General features: G+C 39.4%; 1 protein-coding gene across 2 annotated transcripts in view; it reads left to right on the top strand.

Moving 5' to 3' along the window:
• Window positions 1-15,000, top strand: part of LOC137969397 (ankyrin-repeat and fibronectin type III domain-containing 1-like) — a 210,957-nt gene that overhangs the window by 67,034 nt on the left and 128,923 nt on the right. For both annotated transcript variants that reach the window (XM_068815613.1, XM_068815614.1), the window contains exon 9: window positions 8,496-8,599. In XM_068815613.1, coding sequence (XP_068671714.1) covers window positions 8,496-8,599 — 104 coding nt within the window. The remainder of the gene's footprint in view (window positions 1-8,495; window positions 8,600-15,000) is intronic.

Here is a 15,000-nt window from a genome sequence, read left to right as displayed (position 1 = left end):
GGTTTAGCTGCATAGATGTGTTCTAGGGGACGGTGATCAGTTTCCAATTCAAATTCTCTGCCAAAAAGGTACATGTGAAAGTGTTCGCAACCAAAGACAATTGCCAGGGCTTCTTTTTCGATTTGGCCATACTTTCTCTCGGTGTCGGTAAGGGACCTACTTCCATAAGCGACTGGACGGAAGGATTTGTCAGTCTGTTCTTGGAGGAGAACTGCACCAACTGCCCAGGGTGAGGCATCTACTACCACCCGTGTTTTCGCGTTTAAGCTGTAATGAGCTAGGATGGGGAAGCTGGTGAGTGCCTGTTTCAAATTCTGGAATGCTGTTTCGTGTTCGTCGTGCCATTCAAATGAGGTGTTGGCTTTTGTTAGCTGCCGGAGGGGAAACGTGAGTGTACTGTAATCTTGAATGTATCGCGAGCAATAGTTTGTGAGACCTAGGAATGATCGAACTTCTGATGCATTGGTAGGATGGGGGGCTTCCGCTATGGCTTTGATTTTCTTCTCATCGGGCTGGATGCCATTGGCTGAGACGATGTGTCCGAAGACGTTAATCTGTGGCACAGCAAAGGAGCATTTAGGTAGCTTAAGAGTGATGCCACTGTCTTCCAGTTTGGTGAGAAGTTGGTCTAGCTGATTTAGGTGTGTGGTCTTGTCACGTGACCATATCCAAATGTTGTCTGAGATGTTGGCGGTTCCTGGAATTTCTCTGATTAGATCATGGATGATTTCGTGAAAATGTTCTCCTGATGGGGAGGCACCCATTATGAGGCGAGTGAAACGATGCGGGCCATTATCAGGTGTAGAAAAGGCAGTGATATAGCGTGATTCTTCGGCCAATGTAAGTTGCAGGTAACCTTGGGAGAGATCAACTTCGGAGAATATGGTTGCACCTTCCATTTGTTGGAGGATTTCGTTAACTGTGGGGATTTGTACCCTGCGCCGTGTGAGGGCGGTGTTTGGCATTCGCATGTCTAGAACCAAACGAACATCTCCATTTTTCTTAGGGATGGCTATAAGGGGCGATAACCAGGGTGTGGCTCCTTGGACTTTTTCAATGATGCCTTCATTGCGCATTTCCTCAAGTTTGGAGTTGACCTTTGATTTCATGCTGTGAGGAATTCTTCTGGGCGGTTGAGCCACTGGGGTGACACTTTCATCGATTTCCAGCTTCACTTGGGTGTTTTTCAGATTTCCTGTTCCCATGAACAACTTGCAGTGTTTAGTGAGGATTGTGTGAACTTGAGAGTCCTCATGTTGTATCGTGATATTGTTGAGATTGACTCTCAGAAGATCAAGTGCTGTTGATGAATCAAAACCGAGGAGACATCTGGATTTGCTGTTAGAAACGAAGAAAATCGCTTCTGTTGATTTTCCGCTAGAGGTAGAAATAGATGCGGTGAACTGACCAGCGATGTCCAAGGGCTGCTCGGTGCCATAGGCATGGATTTTAACAGATGAGGGTGTTAACCGGAAGTTGGCATTTTTTCCTTTGATGCGATCCACAATTGCGTGATTGAGCACGTTTACGGAAGCGCCAGAATCCACGATGACTTTCACTGGTACGCCATGGATTATTACGGTGGTTTCGGGATGTTTGCCTGTGTTATGGATGGTGAATAGATATTCATCATCTGTCTCACTTGAAGAGAGTTCGGGTTGTGTGACTTCACCCGTCACGTGTTGGACGCCATGTGCTTGCGGTTTACTTGACAGACAAAATTTGGCGAAATGATGGAGTTTGTGGCATTTGTGACATTCTGTTCCTTGAGCTGGACACGAACGCATTCCGCCTTTGTGTGGAAAACGACCACCGCAATTTCTGCAAGTCATGGTTGATTGTTTTGGTCGCGAAGGCGGTTTCTGCTTTCTTCGATTGTTATGTAAGCCGTTATGTGAGCCATCTTGTTTTCGACGATTGTTGCGTAAACCATTTCCGAAAACACGTGAGTTGCCGTGTGGAAAACGTGACTGTGTTTCCACTGCATTTACTGGTAGTGATGGCGATTGAGAATTTTCGCCTTCGAGCTTTTTAGCTTGCTCGTCGGTGCGTTCAAGCGATCTCCCATGATTGAGGAGCTCTTGTAAGGTGAAGCTTTCTCGTAGGGCTCATCGGCGAAGACGTTTGTCCCTTGTCTTGTGGATAATTTGGGTTCGGATTTCGTTATCCGTGTTGGTGAAACTGCAATCGGACGCTTTTGTTTTCAATCGACGGTAGAAGTCGTTGAGCGTTTCGTTGATTTCTTGCCTGAGTTCTCGGAACTCGAAGACTGCCAGGTCTTTATTTTGCATGGGGTCAAAGTGCTGGTTGAGAGCAGTGACGGCAGATTCGTAGGTTGTGCCAGTGTCCGGTAAGATGTCGAAAACATCGTTTGTTGCATCGCCTACGTATGTAAGCAATAGGCCTCGACGAATAGTCGGGTCAAATTCTCGTAGACTTAGGAGAAGGTTTTTAAATCGACGCACCCATTTCTTCCATCGTTGCCCAACCGTGGAAGGATCTGAAGAGGGGTCAAACGGCTGAAATGGCGGTAATCCACTTCGAGGCGTAGCGGCAGTGGCTGCTGCGGTTGAATTTGTCGTAGTTGAAGTGCCTGAAGAAGTGGAAGAAGTTGAAGCAGGCGGTGGGTCCTGTTCACCATCGGACATTTTGGTTTATCCTCGTCGCCAATGTTGTGTTTGATTGCTATTTATTCCAATAATCAGATGAATGTACTACGCGTACATGTTACACATACACTGTACTAACTGCAACTGATACAAACTCGATCACGTTGCTAAACTAGTTATAACTCTTACGTAATCAATCGTTAAACATTAACTGTGATCAAGATACGACACAAAGGTAGATGATAATACGAAAGACAAAAAACATAAGCTACATGTAACACATTACACAAAGGCAAGTTGCAACTTACTGAACGTTGCTTCTTATGTAGTCCTCTGCATGTATCTTTCTTTGGTGATTATACACTGTGAAATTTCGGCACTCAAAACAACTCCGATGTCATCACTTTTTGACTGTGTTTGGTAAACTTTGATCCTTGAAAGAAAACTTCCATGTGAAATCGTCTAGTGCAAAATGCACCAAGCAAATCACTGAGTGTTTTTTTTTCTTCCTTGTCAAGTTTATGAAAGGGATCCACTTTTGTTTTCTTTTGATAGTTTCTGGCCTGGAATCACAGTGAAACAGTATTTTACGGATAGAATACCGTAGGCATTTTCTTCATCTTTGGTGTTGTTGCAGCCAGATACAACACATCTACCGACCGTATTAAGCCTTCACATGAAAATATCTCAAAGGAATGACCAAGAGATAAAAACAAGCATTCCCGAGATGTCGTTACAATCATCTCCAGTCCCCCTTCTGTAGTCACATGGTTTTGTACCACGCTGGAAGTGAACTGTTACGGCTTTTAAAAAAATTAATGGCTTTAACTAGGGGAAGAAAAACAGAAATGGAAATATTTTATTGCAGTTGTTATCAGGACAATGGGTACATTCAATCAAGCAAATAAAAAAAGTATGTCATATACAATGTAGGTAGGTAGGTAGGTAGGTTTGGGACATTTTCGAGCAATCATCAAGTGGAATTGCTCAAGCTCAAGCATGTGCTTTCTGTTGGCCTTTGTCACACACTCTGAAGGTGAATCGCTCATATGTTTTCAATAGGTCTGTACAGATAGAAGGAGATACAAGGAGTGAGAATTCTGCGTAAACTGCTTTGACACCTTGTAGGTTGTTCTGTGAAATAACAGTTGCGTAGAAAATTTGATCATGGAAACATGTACAACTTCTGCCATTGAAACCACTTTCCAAATTCACCGGCAATCTTATAAACTTGGTAACAGGAATATTTTGAAATACTTGAAACAAGAATTCAAGTTTGACTGTTGAGATTCTGACTCCTCCTGGGCATTCTCTTCATTTTAAAACAGAGTACACTTTGGCCTCATGGTTAGTGTACTTGACTCCAGATCAAGTGGTCTGGGTGCGGGGCCTGGCCGGGGACATTGCGTTGTGTTCTTGGGCAAGACACTTTACTCTCACGGTGCCTCTCTCCGCCCAGGTGTATAAATGGGTACCGGCGTAATGCTGGGGGTAACCCTGCGATGGACTAGCATCCCATCCAGGGGGGAGTATAAATACTCCTAGTCGCTTCATGCTACAGTAACCGGAGATAAGCACCGGCCTGATGGGCCTTCTAGTCTCGCAGCAGACTTTACCTTTACCTATAACACAATGACAATGTTACTACTATAAACAATGTAGCTGAACATGCATTCCAGAAGAAAATCTCGAACATAGCAATGTTGGAAACAAATGAATTAAAATTTATATACTTTATAGATAGACAGATCTTGAAGATGAAGTGAAGACCTGTCCTTGCAGGGCTCGAAATTAACTTTTTTGCTAAGGTGCCAGCTGACAACTAATGGGAAAAATTTGGTTGCCAACTTATTTAATATATGATTTACCAGTATGTAAAAACATGATTTTAAATGTTAATTTGCATGCAAGGAAAGTCACAATTATTAAATAGCAAAAAACAGCACGAGAAAGACCTCTAAAGTCACTGTGTTTTTGCCTTTTGTCTTTAGTTTGGTGATGGTGTTCTTTACCGTTATTGAAATGGAGTGGAGCACGGAACGTTTTAAGTCTGTGTTTTCCATAGCAGGGCAAAGATGGGTCCTTTATCCTTTCTTTTCAGCCCTTCAAAACATAGTTCTTCATCCTCCTACAGCTTGCATAGCAAGCAACTCATCTTTATCGCTAGTAAATGCAATACTGCAATTGCTGGGCCTAGTCTCCAAATGGCACACATGTCCAATATACATGTACATGAACTGAGTCGGGTCGTCAATTGCTGTTAACAGCCCGACTCGCCGGATGCCGGGTCGTGAAGTTTAAAAAGGAAGTAAGCTTTACTGCCGGAAGTCAAATTGCCTGGGGCAGCTTCAAATATCTTGATGGATCGTGACGACACGTCATTTGAAAAGTCGACCCAACTATTGGAAGTGTCAGGTGGTGAGAGAAAGAAAAATGTGGATGAACAAAGGACGCTGTGCTGCTCAAAAATGTTGTATGCTTCGTTCTTAAAGAGTAGCGATTAAAATATCGATATGTACATAGAAAATTATAAACATCGACCAGAACAGATTTCACAAATGTTGCGAATGTGTCCTTCATACCCTGACCACATGCTGTTCAGAAACAGAAATAATGACCGACTGTAAGAGTGCTCCGAAATGTTGAGTGCTTCGTTCTTAAAGCGTAGCGAAATTGCTGTACGCAAAACATCCAAGCATAGCGAAAATTACCGCAAGCTTCCTAAAAGCATCCAAAAATGGTGTCACATGCTTTGGCGTTTTCATTGCCCTCGCCATTACTGGGCCAAACTTTGTATCTACGATTTTATTGAACAGTATTTTTTAATAAATGCAGCTATGGGACTTTTCCCGTAGCCATTTACTCCAAGTGTTGATTGGTTCCATTTTTGCCCAGTAAACATAGCTCAGGCAAGGCAGCATTATTGGGTTGTGATTGTACATTATAGGGGAAAAGAGGGCATAAAGGGAATATTTGCTGGCAAACAGGATTTCTATGCTTCTTCTTCCCATTGTGTAACAATGCTTTAAATAAACACATTTACACACAAACCCCATGACTGTTTCAAATTCTTCAATTCCCAACACAAAGTGATACCATCAAAACACTTACTGTTTCTTGAAGAACGACTACTCCAATGATATTGCAACAAGAAAGTGGCTGCTAACACAGAAACGAAATTGCTTCCCAACAACTCCATTCTTCACACAGAAGCAATGATATTTGCAAAATCATTACATCCTATCTGAGAACAAAGTGACGACTATAGCAGTATTTTTAGTTGCTTTCAGCTTAAGGAAGTCACCAGCGCCAACACAGTATCACAATGACTTGCTCTATCTTTAATTTGGAAAGTCAGACTTAAAATTCTACTACCTTACTCTACATACTCTATATACGAATTCTAAGAGTTACATTGAAAAAACCCCTTCCACACCAGTACTCATTAAAACACATATGACCAAAATATGTACAAACAACGGCCCCCATTTTCCACCCCATGTCCAGCCTCGAGAAATTATGCATTCATGTTGCAGAACATCCACAAATAAACTGTAAACCAGCACTATTGCTACAAAAGCAAATGAAGAACTTCAAAACTATCGCCCAATATTAATCACCTAAATGCATCAAAGTCGTTAACGTATTTAAACTCTTCATGAGTTTTGCATCCTTTAAATATCAGTATACCCCAAATTGCAACCTTGTGTTGTCGTTGCTTCACGGTCACACGTTTCATAAAAACCCCAATAAAGTATATATTTACTGGAAGCTTAGGAATTGTAGATTCCGATTATTGGTTGATTTAAGGCAAGAAATAAATACCTTTCCTAAAATAGGCATCATTTTTCAAAAGTATGTAGTTTCACAAATTGAGTTTCCGGTCAGAATTTAACCGGAAACTATGTTTTCTTCACACCTTGATCCAAAAAGCTGTGTCTTGGATTAATTGTCTGGTTTGTTTGTTTTTTTTTTCGCTGTTAAACTTTAAGTTTTTATAAAACACACAGTCACTTTTCTTAAATACTCATTACTTTCAAAGGAGAAATAAAGCCATTTGTGGACAGGTTCTTATTATAATTTATTCATAGAATCGTTTTTCCTTTCTAACTTTGTCTAGGAGAAACCTTTTTACACATTCAAAGTGTTTGTAATTAAAAAAAAAACTCAATGAGGTGTACCTGGGAATATAAAAATTATCAATTTTGGGGTATACTGATACCTCACAACATCACTCCCAGGGGACCAAACACAATAACAAACCTACAACACAGTCTTGCCAAATTCGTTTCCAGCCACAATTGTAAGCTCACAGCCGCCGTACTTTTTACTATCCTGTGTCTTTAAAATGTCTAATTTATGTTTCACCTTAGAGGCTAGCGATTCAATAAAAAAAAAAATTTACCAGTCAAACATAATATTTTTACTCTCAAAGACCGGGTCAGCCTCTCTGTCTTCGTTGACAAACATTCAACAGTAATTTCCTTGCAATGGAAAGAAAAACAAGAAAACTATTTTTATCTTTATCATTGCAATCGATCAGCAAAAAAAAGTAGATTTCATCAGCTTGTTTGTGTTGAAATTCCCACAACGCTGCGCTCAAAAATTTTGTCCAGTAATAGAAAAGATGAGCTCTTCTGAGTTGAACGAAACATTAAAAAACTGCAACTTAGTTTTCACATATGTCAAATGAAATCTTTTAGTCATTGAGCATAAGTGCACATTTTCGGCAATACTACTTAAATTTTGCTGACAGGTAAACATGTGGATTATATCGGCTAGACTGTCTGTTGATTTCACAGATACATGTGGCTTCTTTCAAGGCCACCCAACGGGCAAATTAAGCCAAAATCCTTTGAGAGACGTTCCTAGGTTCCTGGTAATGATGAAAGACTGTCTAAAGAGATGTTTTATCACCTAGAAGAATTTTGATCTGTTCAGACATCTTAGCTGAAAAGTGAAGAGTCCGAAAATTTTAGAACTTTCCAGCGAAAAGTGTGAAAATATCCCTTGAAGGACTACTTTTCCCTGTTTGCGAATCCGCTTTAGGTGATGTTTTAGTAAAGAAATCTATAGCTGTTTGGGAAGGCAGAACCGAAAGTCTTACAACAATTTGACTCTCCCAAACCCATATTTCACAAAAGATTATCGTTGGGTGACCCCACTATTTCTTCTAACGTAATTTATAATATTCACGCAATTTTTGATTTTCACTCCACTTTTCTTTTGAAATGTATATCTGTATGAAAAAATATAGAAGTGGAACCTGCCTGTGTGTTAGGTGAGAGGGAAAACAGAGCTGAAAAGCCTTTTCAAATCCTCATGTCATTTAACAACCGCATCGGAAAATAAGTGGGTGAAACACGAAAATAAACAGGTCTGTTAGAAGCGTGCTTGAATCATGATGATGAATCATAAAGCAGTTTTAATTTCCAAAACAATGGAATTGCCTCATGATAAATAACCTCGTCTAGGAGAGTGAATTTTTGACTTTGCAGAAACAACTTCACAAATTAGATGATTGTGACCTTTGTGTTGAATTCGCACATTTGTGGTCAACTTTAATAACACTTGAAAGAAAATAAAACAAACTAACAAAACAACAAGCCGATGTCTTGCTGTCATTTTGCCGTAGCATTTGTTAGTATTAAACACGCAAGTTAACTTGTATACAGGCGGCAGCTGAAATCAATGTCACTTTTGATTTTGCGATTTACTTGTGCAGCTAAAACAACAGTGCAACTGCACTAAGAAGGAGCAGTAACAAGTGAGACCTCTCCTTGGATTTAAAGACTTCATTTATCTTATTTTTCCAAATGATCTCCGACTAAGTTCTTTGCATGTTGGTGTCTTTTCTGAATTGCTGTTTTTTTTTGTCTTATCAAGGTTTAATGGTGATGGATTTACACCCCTGGATATTGCTGTTATGCTAGGCAGACCCTCTATTATAAAAATGCTCCTGTTGTATGGTGCTCAAGAAGGAACAAAATGTAAGTGTCTGGCTTATGACTGTCTTTTTGTTTTTGTTAATGAAGTCCATTTTTAGTTTGCATTAATACAAATCCAATATTTGCTTAGAAATTATAGGTTTATTCATTGGGTATTAGGTCAACCAAATAGCTAGAACCTAGTACCCTGATAATTTTATATCATGTTGAAACTAGGGGAAATACTAGAACTAAATTTTAAATGAGATTTTACTGCCCCATCAGTAATATATGGTAAATAAGGGACATGACCATACTAAAAGGGCTATTCATGTAATGATAGTTGTCTTTGTGTTATTTTTAGAAGATCGTTCAAGGTCATAAAATCAATGGGCTTGTGGTAAATAAAACTAGATGCCTGTGGTACGTGTTACACAAAAACAGAAGGCACTGAATTGGGTGGTATTGAACTGCAGTGTTCTAGTTAATTTTTTTTAAGTGGGGGTCATTAAGACCATTTGAGGGGTCACCCAGATGTCGTGCCAGTAGAAGCCCTTTGGCTCCCACCTTCACACGTTTAATTATTTTGTAATGTCCTGTCCCATTTTGAGGTCTTTTTAAATTATTTTTTTAAGCTTTGGTAATAAATTCAGTTCTAAGATAAGAAAACACGCTCTTGAATAAAATTCACCCGTTTCTTCTTTAAATAAATACCGTAGTCTGCAAAAACACTAGCTGCAAATTGCTCTTATGGACATTTTCCTGCATGTCTTGCTGTTGCACGTAGCAAACATTTATTGCACACACTAAGGAAGGACTGAAGATGTTGTTTCCGCTTCACAATTCCTCTTCATTTCGATGTAATCTAATGCCAGGTCAAAACAATTTTTGGCTTTACGTTTGCACCATAAAGTACCGTAAAAGCCGGAAAGTTAACAGTAAAAGACAAGCCAAAAGACAGGTGAAGAAAAAAAAAACCGTGGTTTTTGTGGTTATTTCGACATGACGCGCTGACAAGACAGCGAAAACAAAAGCACTATAAGGGAAAACATGGGCCTTGATAAAGGAGCTGTTAATTGAACGGGAAAAATATGGAAGGGCTTTTAGTTCATGTGCAGCTTGTGTCGCAAACGTATGGGCGGGAAGCTTGACTCCCGAATCCTTTAAGTTGCATGTGCATCACTAAAGAGGTTCAATGATGTGTTCGAAAAGTAATGCCACAAAATAAAACACTGTCTCGTTGTCTAACTATGCAAAGTTTGTCTTGCGGCATATTAAAAACAAAACGGTGAAAGTTTTCGGATTTTTCATGTCGCGTAGCCGTATCATTTAAACTAAAAATACAAAATGATATTTAACGCGACCAAAAACACTTCAAGCATAATAATTGAACCCGCCGGCAAGCTGTTGTAAATATGCCCTTGCCAAAACCCTTTGAATGGCTTTTCGACTGTCTTGCAGCTTTTAACTGTATGAACCTAAAGCACCGGGTACAATGATTTCGTTGACATTTGGAGTGGTATTTTGCTTTAAAAAAAATCATTTAGATATACAGTACAGGAACGAAAATACACATTGCGCTGTTTCAACATGAAGATGCAAAATTTTGATGCGACAAGGCGACTTATATGGTTCCCGAAATGTGTCAATACTCGATGTCGCGTATATATATTTGATAATTTTCACATATTGACAATAAAATTCAAATATATTTGAGTTTGTTCAATACATTCGATAAACTTGTAGCAAAATTCAATAAATTCGTCTTGATATGCATTCGATTCTCTCGTCCATTTATGAAACAATTCAAGCAATATTCATTCGATAATTCAAGAAATATTCATCCAATGATTCGAACAAAATTTGGTCGATAATGCATGTGACCTATCTTCCATATTTGGATGTCAGGCTTGGCTACTGAGTTTACAAAATGGTGGAACAAATTGAATCGGAGCCTTTGGCGCCAAGCCTGCTCAATTTACTTGATAAATATGAAATAGATTCTGAAGAGGTAACCTATCCTATCTCAGCCAATATATTTAATGGCGTTGAAATGGCTCATTCTGTTATTCTTGTCATGGCAGATACTATTTATGATGAACGACAGTCTGATATTACCGCGGCCCAAGGCAATGCAGTGTTGTCAGGATCCACTCTTGTTAGACTTGACCTTACTCCATCACGTTGAACTCATAGTCCCAGGGATCTTAGTGCTCAGTTAGGTAGGATTGACCTGTGGTGGGTCCATGCCGGGAAATATAGTCTTCTATAATGTGATCAAGTTCTGCATCAGTTATGTCTCAAAAAATACTAAGACCATGACCATGACCATGACCTGTGACACGTCTGTGAATTGTAGAACGAGATACATTTAACATTATAGCAATGCGAGTCCAAGTGAACCCAAGCCCTCTCAATTCTTCCGAAATAGCTGGTGGTATATTGAAGGATGGTCTCCCGTGTCCACTCCTTTTACAAGAGGGCTTGCCAAAATCCACAGCACTGGTTTTCCTTCTCTCAGTCTCAGCAAGTTGTTGCCACCAGTATCGATGAATTTTGCAAAAACAATGACTGTCATTCATCATTAATAGTATCTGCCATGACAAGAAAAACAGAAAGAGCCATTTCAATGCCATTAAATACATTGGCTGCAGTAGGTTTGGTTACCTCTTCACATAGTTAACAGAGTGGAATGGTTATGAAGCCAGACAAATTTCTTTGCTGTAGGTTTTTGTTATCTTTTTTGGCCTTGACTGTGCACACAACACAACACAATAGCTGTTTACTCTGTACTGAGGAACTAACCAATAGAAACGTGTTGGTTACATAATTTATGCATAGTGTATGAGCGCAAAACAAAAGATTCTGCACGGTCATGGACTTTCCAACCTAAATCTTACCATCTTTGTTTACTCCTTTGATGTTTGCCGAACGTCAAAACCATTCCCCACTATTACAGTCAAAACTACTCAAGCGTTCTTCTGATGAGCAGATTAATAAGTTTATTATTGCAAATTTTATTTCAGGAATCATTTCAATAATCTGGTCGTTGGATGAATAATGCAAAATTTAAATCAAGCCTCAGTTCTAAACTTGAATTTATAGCTCACATGCATTATCAATTTTTTTTCGAATCATCAAATGAATATTTCTTGAACTATCAATGAATTTTGCTGGAATCATGGAATGAACATTGCTTAAATTATCGAATGATTGTTTCATAAATGGAGGAGAGAATCGAATGCGTATCACGCCGCATTTATCAAATTTTGCTATAGGTTTATCGAATGTATTGAACAAACTCAAATATATTTGAATTTTGTTGTCAATATGAGAAAATTATCAAACGCATATACGCGACATCGCATATTGACACATTTCGGCAACCATAGACTTAAGGTTACTGCTAACCTTCTCGGTCTCAAATTTTGCAAAGTGTTAAAAAGGTACCATAAGATAGCTCATTATATGTGACTGTTCACAGGAAAACATACTTTAACGCTTATCCGTTAAGCAGCTAAAAACTAACGGATAGTTGACGGCTTTCAAAGCGTTCTAATGGCTAGCAGGTTTTTCCTAATGGTCTCGTTACAACATTCTAACGCTTTGCCCTAACGGTCTAGTAATCCTGCCAAACGGCTCAAGAAAACGATCGGCAACTGTTTAACGGCTGAGGAAAAAATCTAACGGATAACCGTGAAAGTGCCTTAAGGCTTGCATCAGATCTGCTTGAGCGTTAACAATTGGCGCCATGCATACTGTACAGCCAAAGAACAGTTTTATAAATCGCTACAGAAAAAGCTCGATATCCCTACGAAAATGTAATGCCAATTACATTCATAGCCGTGATATGGAAACACTACTCAAAACAAGTGCTAAATTTGTCAATACACGAGCCCGCTGTACATGTATAAAGTCTGATATTAGTAAGACGTTAAAACATTCCCCCCGGAATTGAAACGTTTTGAAACCAGTCTCTTGAATTACACTGTAAACAACTTTATGCAAATTTCATGCTCAGGGCTTGAGACTAACGGTAGCCAACTAGCCACAGCCTAGTGAAATTTCAGTTTTGGCTTGTAGATTTTGAGCTTCCGCTAGCCATTGGGGCTGGTAAATATTGTGAAGCAGTGGAGTTCTGGACGAAAACAAAAATGAAAATTGTTTCTTATGGATGTGGCAAAAGGAGAGAATAGAAACTAACAACAGAAACTTTGAGCAGATTCTATGGAATTTACTTCCTTAAAAACAGGAAACCGACACAGATTACACTTTCCCCACCCCATGTTACGAACGATTAATCATGTGTGAAATCATTCGGAACCTCTCTGCTGTTCTTTCCATAAGCGTGTTTCCATATGGGCTTAACTCTGTTGCAAACAATCACAAGCACCTTCCCAGAGCTTGATCACAAACAGTTTGCGTAACACCTTTTACGTTCATCCCCGACCAATCACCAATAATTGGCTATTATTGCAAACGAGACGCAAGAGATAGAACATTTTCTATCGTTACGTCTTGTTGGTGACTAGTAGCAATGCAAAAGTGAGGAAACAACGAAATGGAAACACAATCATAAACTGTTTCTAATTGTTTGCGATCAATCAATGATATTTTTGTGCGTGTGATAGGTTTTGACGAATTAGAGGCAAGTATAAGTAATGAAAATGGTGTCCAAGTATGATTGTGGCAATGAGGATACTCCTCAAAACAGTGTGAATTTAATGAATCTCTTAAGGGAATACCCCGCCAATTATACCTTTAGTAAAGTTCTTGATCACAAAAAGGCCGGCCCTACAGTATAATTTGGTACTGGCTATGCTGCAGCCCGTTGCTGCTCCTCGAAATTGTATCGGACCCAGAATCAGTGACGTCTCTTGACACTTCATCTGTGCCTTCTTCTTCGCAACAATTGCAACATAACAAGTTGACCAAGATGCAAAAGTCAAATTCTGCTTTTATTTTTGGGCACTTTTCTTACGATGTCACAAGATCAAGTTGCGCAAAGCAATCCCGCATGTGTAAAACAGGATTGCAAACACAAACGCAAAAACGACATTGTTTGCAATCGAGCCAACGCAAACTGTTTGCAACTGTTTGCGACGTTGTTATGTGTATATGGAAAGTGGTCACATACTTGTCTAGAAATTGACTCCAAATATAATTTATTTCAAATAAAAATTAAAAAACAGAAAGAGATAATATGGAGCGACTTACGTCGTTTACTACAAGGAATGGTGAATCTCGTGTAAAAAGAGAAAAAAACACTTGCTTGCGAGCACTGTGGCCGCCAAATATTAATGGACTCCGAAAACCATTCAAGAATAAAACGCTTGGATTGCTGTTTGAAACTATTAAAAAGGAAATCTTATATGAGGGCAAGTCTGTTATTTCTATCTAATTTAAGATATTATTTTCCCACATTCTGCTGCTTTTGTGCTTCATGTGTAGAATGGCGCTTTCAGGTTAAAATTTCAATCGCAGTTAGCTCTAATCAAAAGAAAAGCCTTTCCACAGACTTCCAAACGAGCAGTCTAGTTTTATGTTCGGTGTATTTCTTACTTTACTTTATTCTGCGTTTTCCACACCCCAGTGCATTTGTGAGTTGCAAAGTTTTGGTAATGGTTCTGTGAGAATTGGCCTCGAGGCCACGAAAACTTTGCCTTTGTGAGAAAAATATGGGAAGCAGAGCACTCCGGCATATTTGCCGCGAGGATGGATATGAGAAAATGAGAATATTTACTAAAAGCACAAGTTGTGTTTGGAAATGTGGAATTTTTTTAGTGATAGTTTTAACAAATGAATGAAACTGCGCATGACGAGAGTGGCTAGTGCAAATTTAGATTTGGCTAGTGAAATCAGACCTGATACTAGCCACTAGGCTAGTGAGCTAAAAAGTTAGTCTCGAGCCCTGATACTCAATGTGAATGACCCCAAAGTTCACTACGAGTGTTTTGTCATCTTCAGCGGAAGTCCATAGTCATACATCCCAGCGTATCAGCTAAGATTGGTCAGCGGTCAGCTAAGATGGCGGATGCAATACTATCAACTGCGTTCAAACTCCTTGTCTTGTCACTGTTTTTCCGCCTAAAACTTAATAATTTCTATATAACATCATCAATTAACATCAATTCCATCGACTGGTCAAATTCAATCAGCTCAACAAGACCAATATCCATAGGATTGGAAGCTTATCGATCTCGACGACGAATCAGCCAAGCAGGCGCCATTTTGGATTCATGCCCAGAACTCGGCTCTCCTCGTCAATTACTACTTAGTCTACTATTAATGGCTGGTGATATCAGTATAAATCCAGGGCCGCAGTGGAAGTTTCCTTGTGGGTTCTGCTCAAAACCGGTTAAGCGAAATCAACGAGGTATTCAGTGTGATAATTGTGATCGATGGTTCCACACTCGATGCTGCAAAATCGGCGATGAAACGTATAAAACTCTTGGACTTTCATC

Source organism: Montipora foliosa, chromosome 9 (genome assembly GCF_036669935.1).
Source record: "Montipora foliosa isolate CH-2021 chromosome 9, ASM3666993v2, whole genome shotgun sequence".
Taxonomy (NCBI): Eukaryota; Metazoa; Cnidaria; class Anthozoa; order Scleractinia; family Acroporidae; genus Montipora; species Montipora foliosa.
Note: the sequence above shows the minus strand (reverse complement) of the source record. Positions and strands in the feature narration are given on the sequence as shown.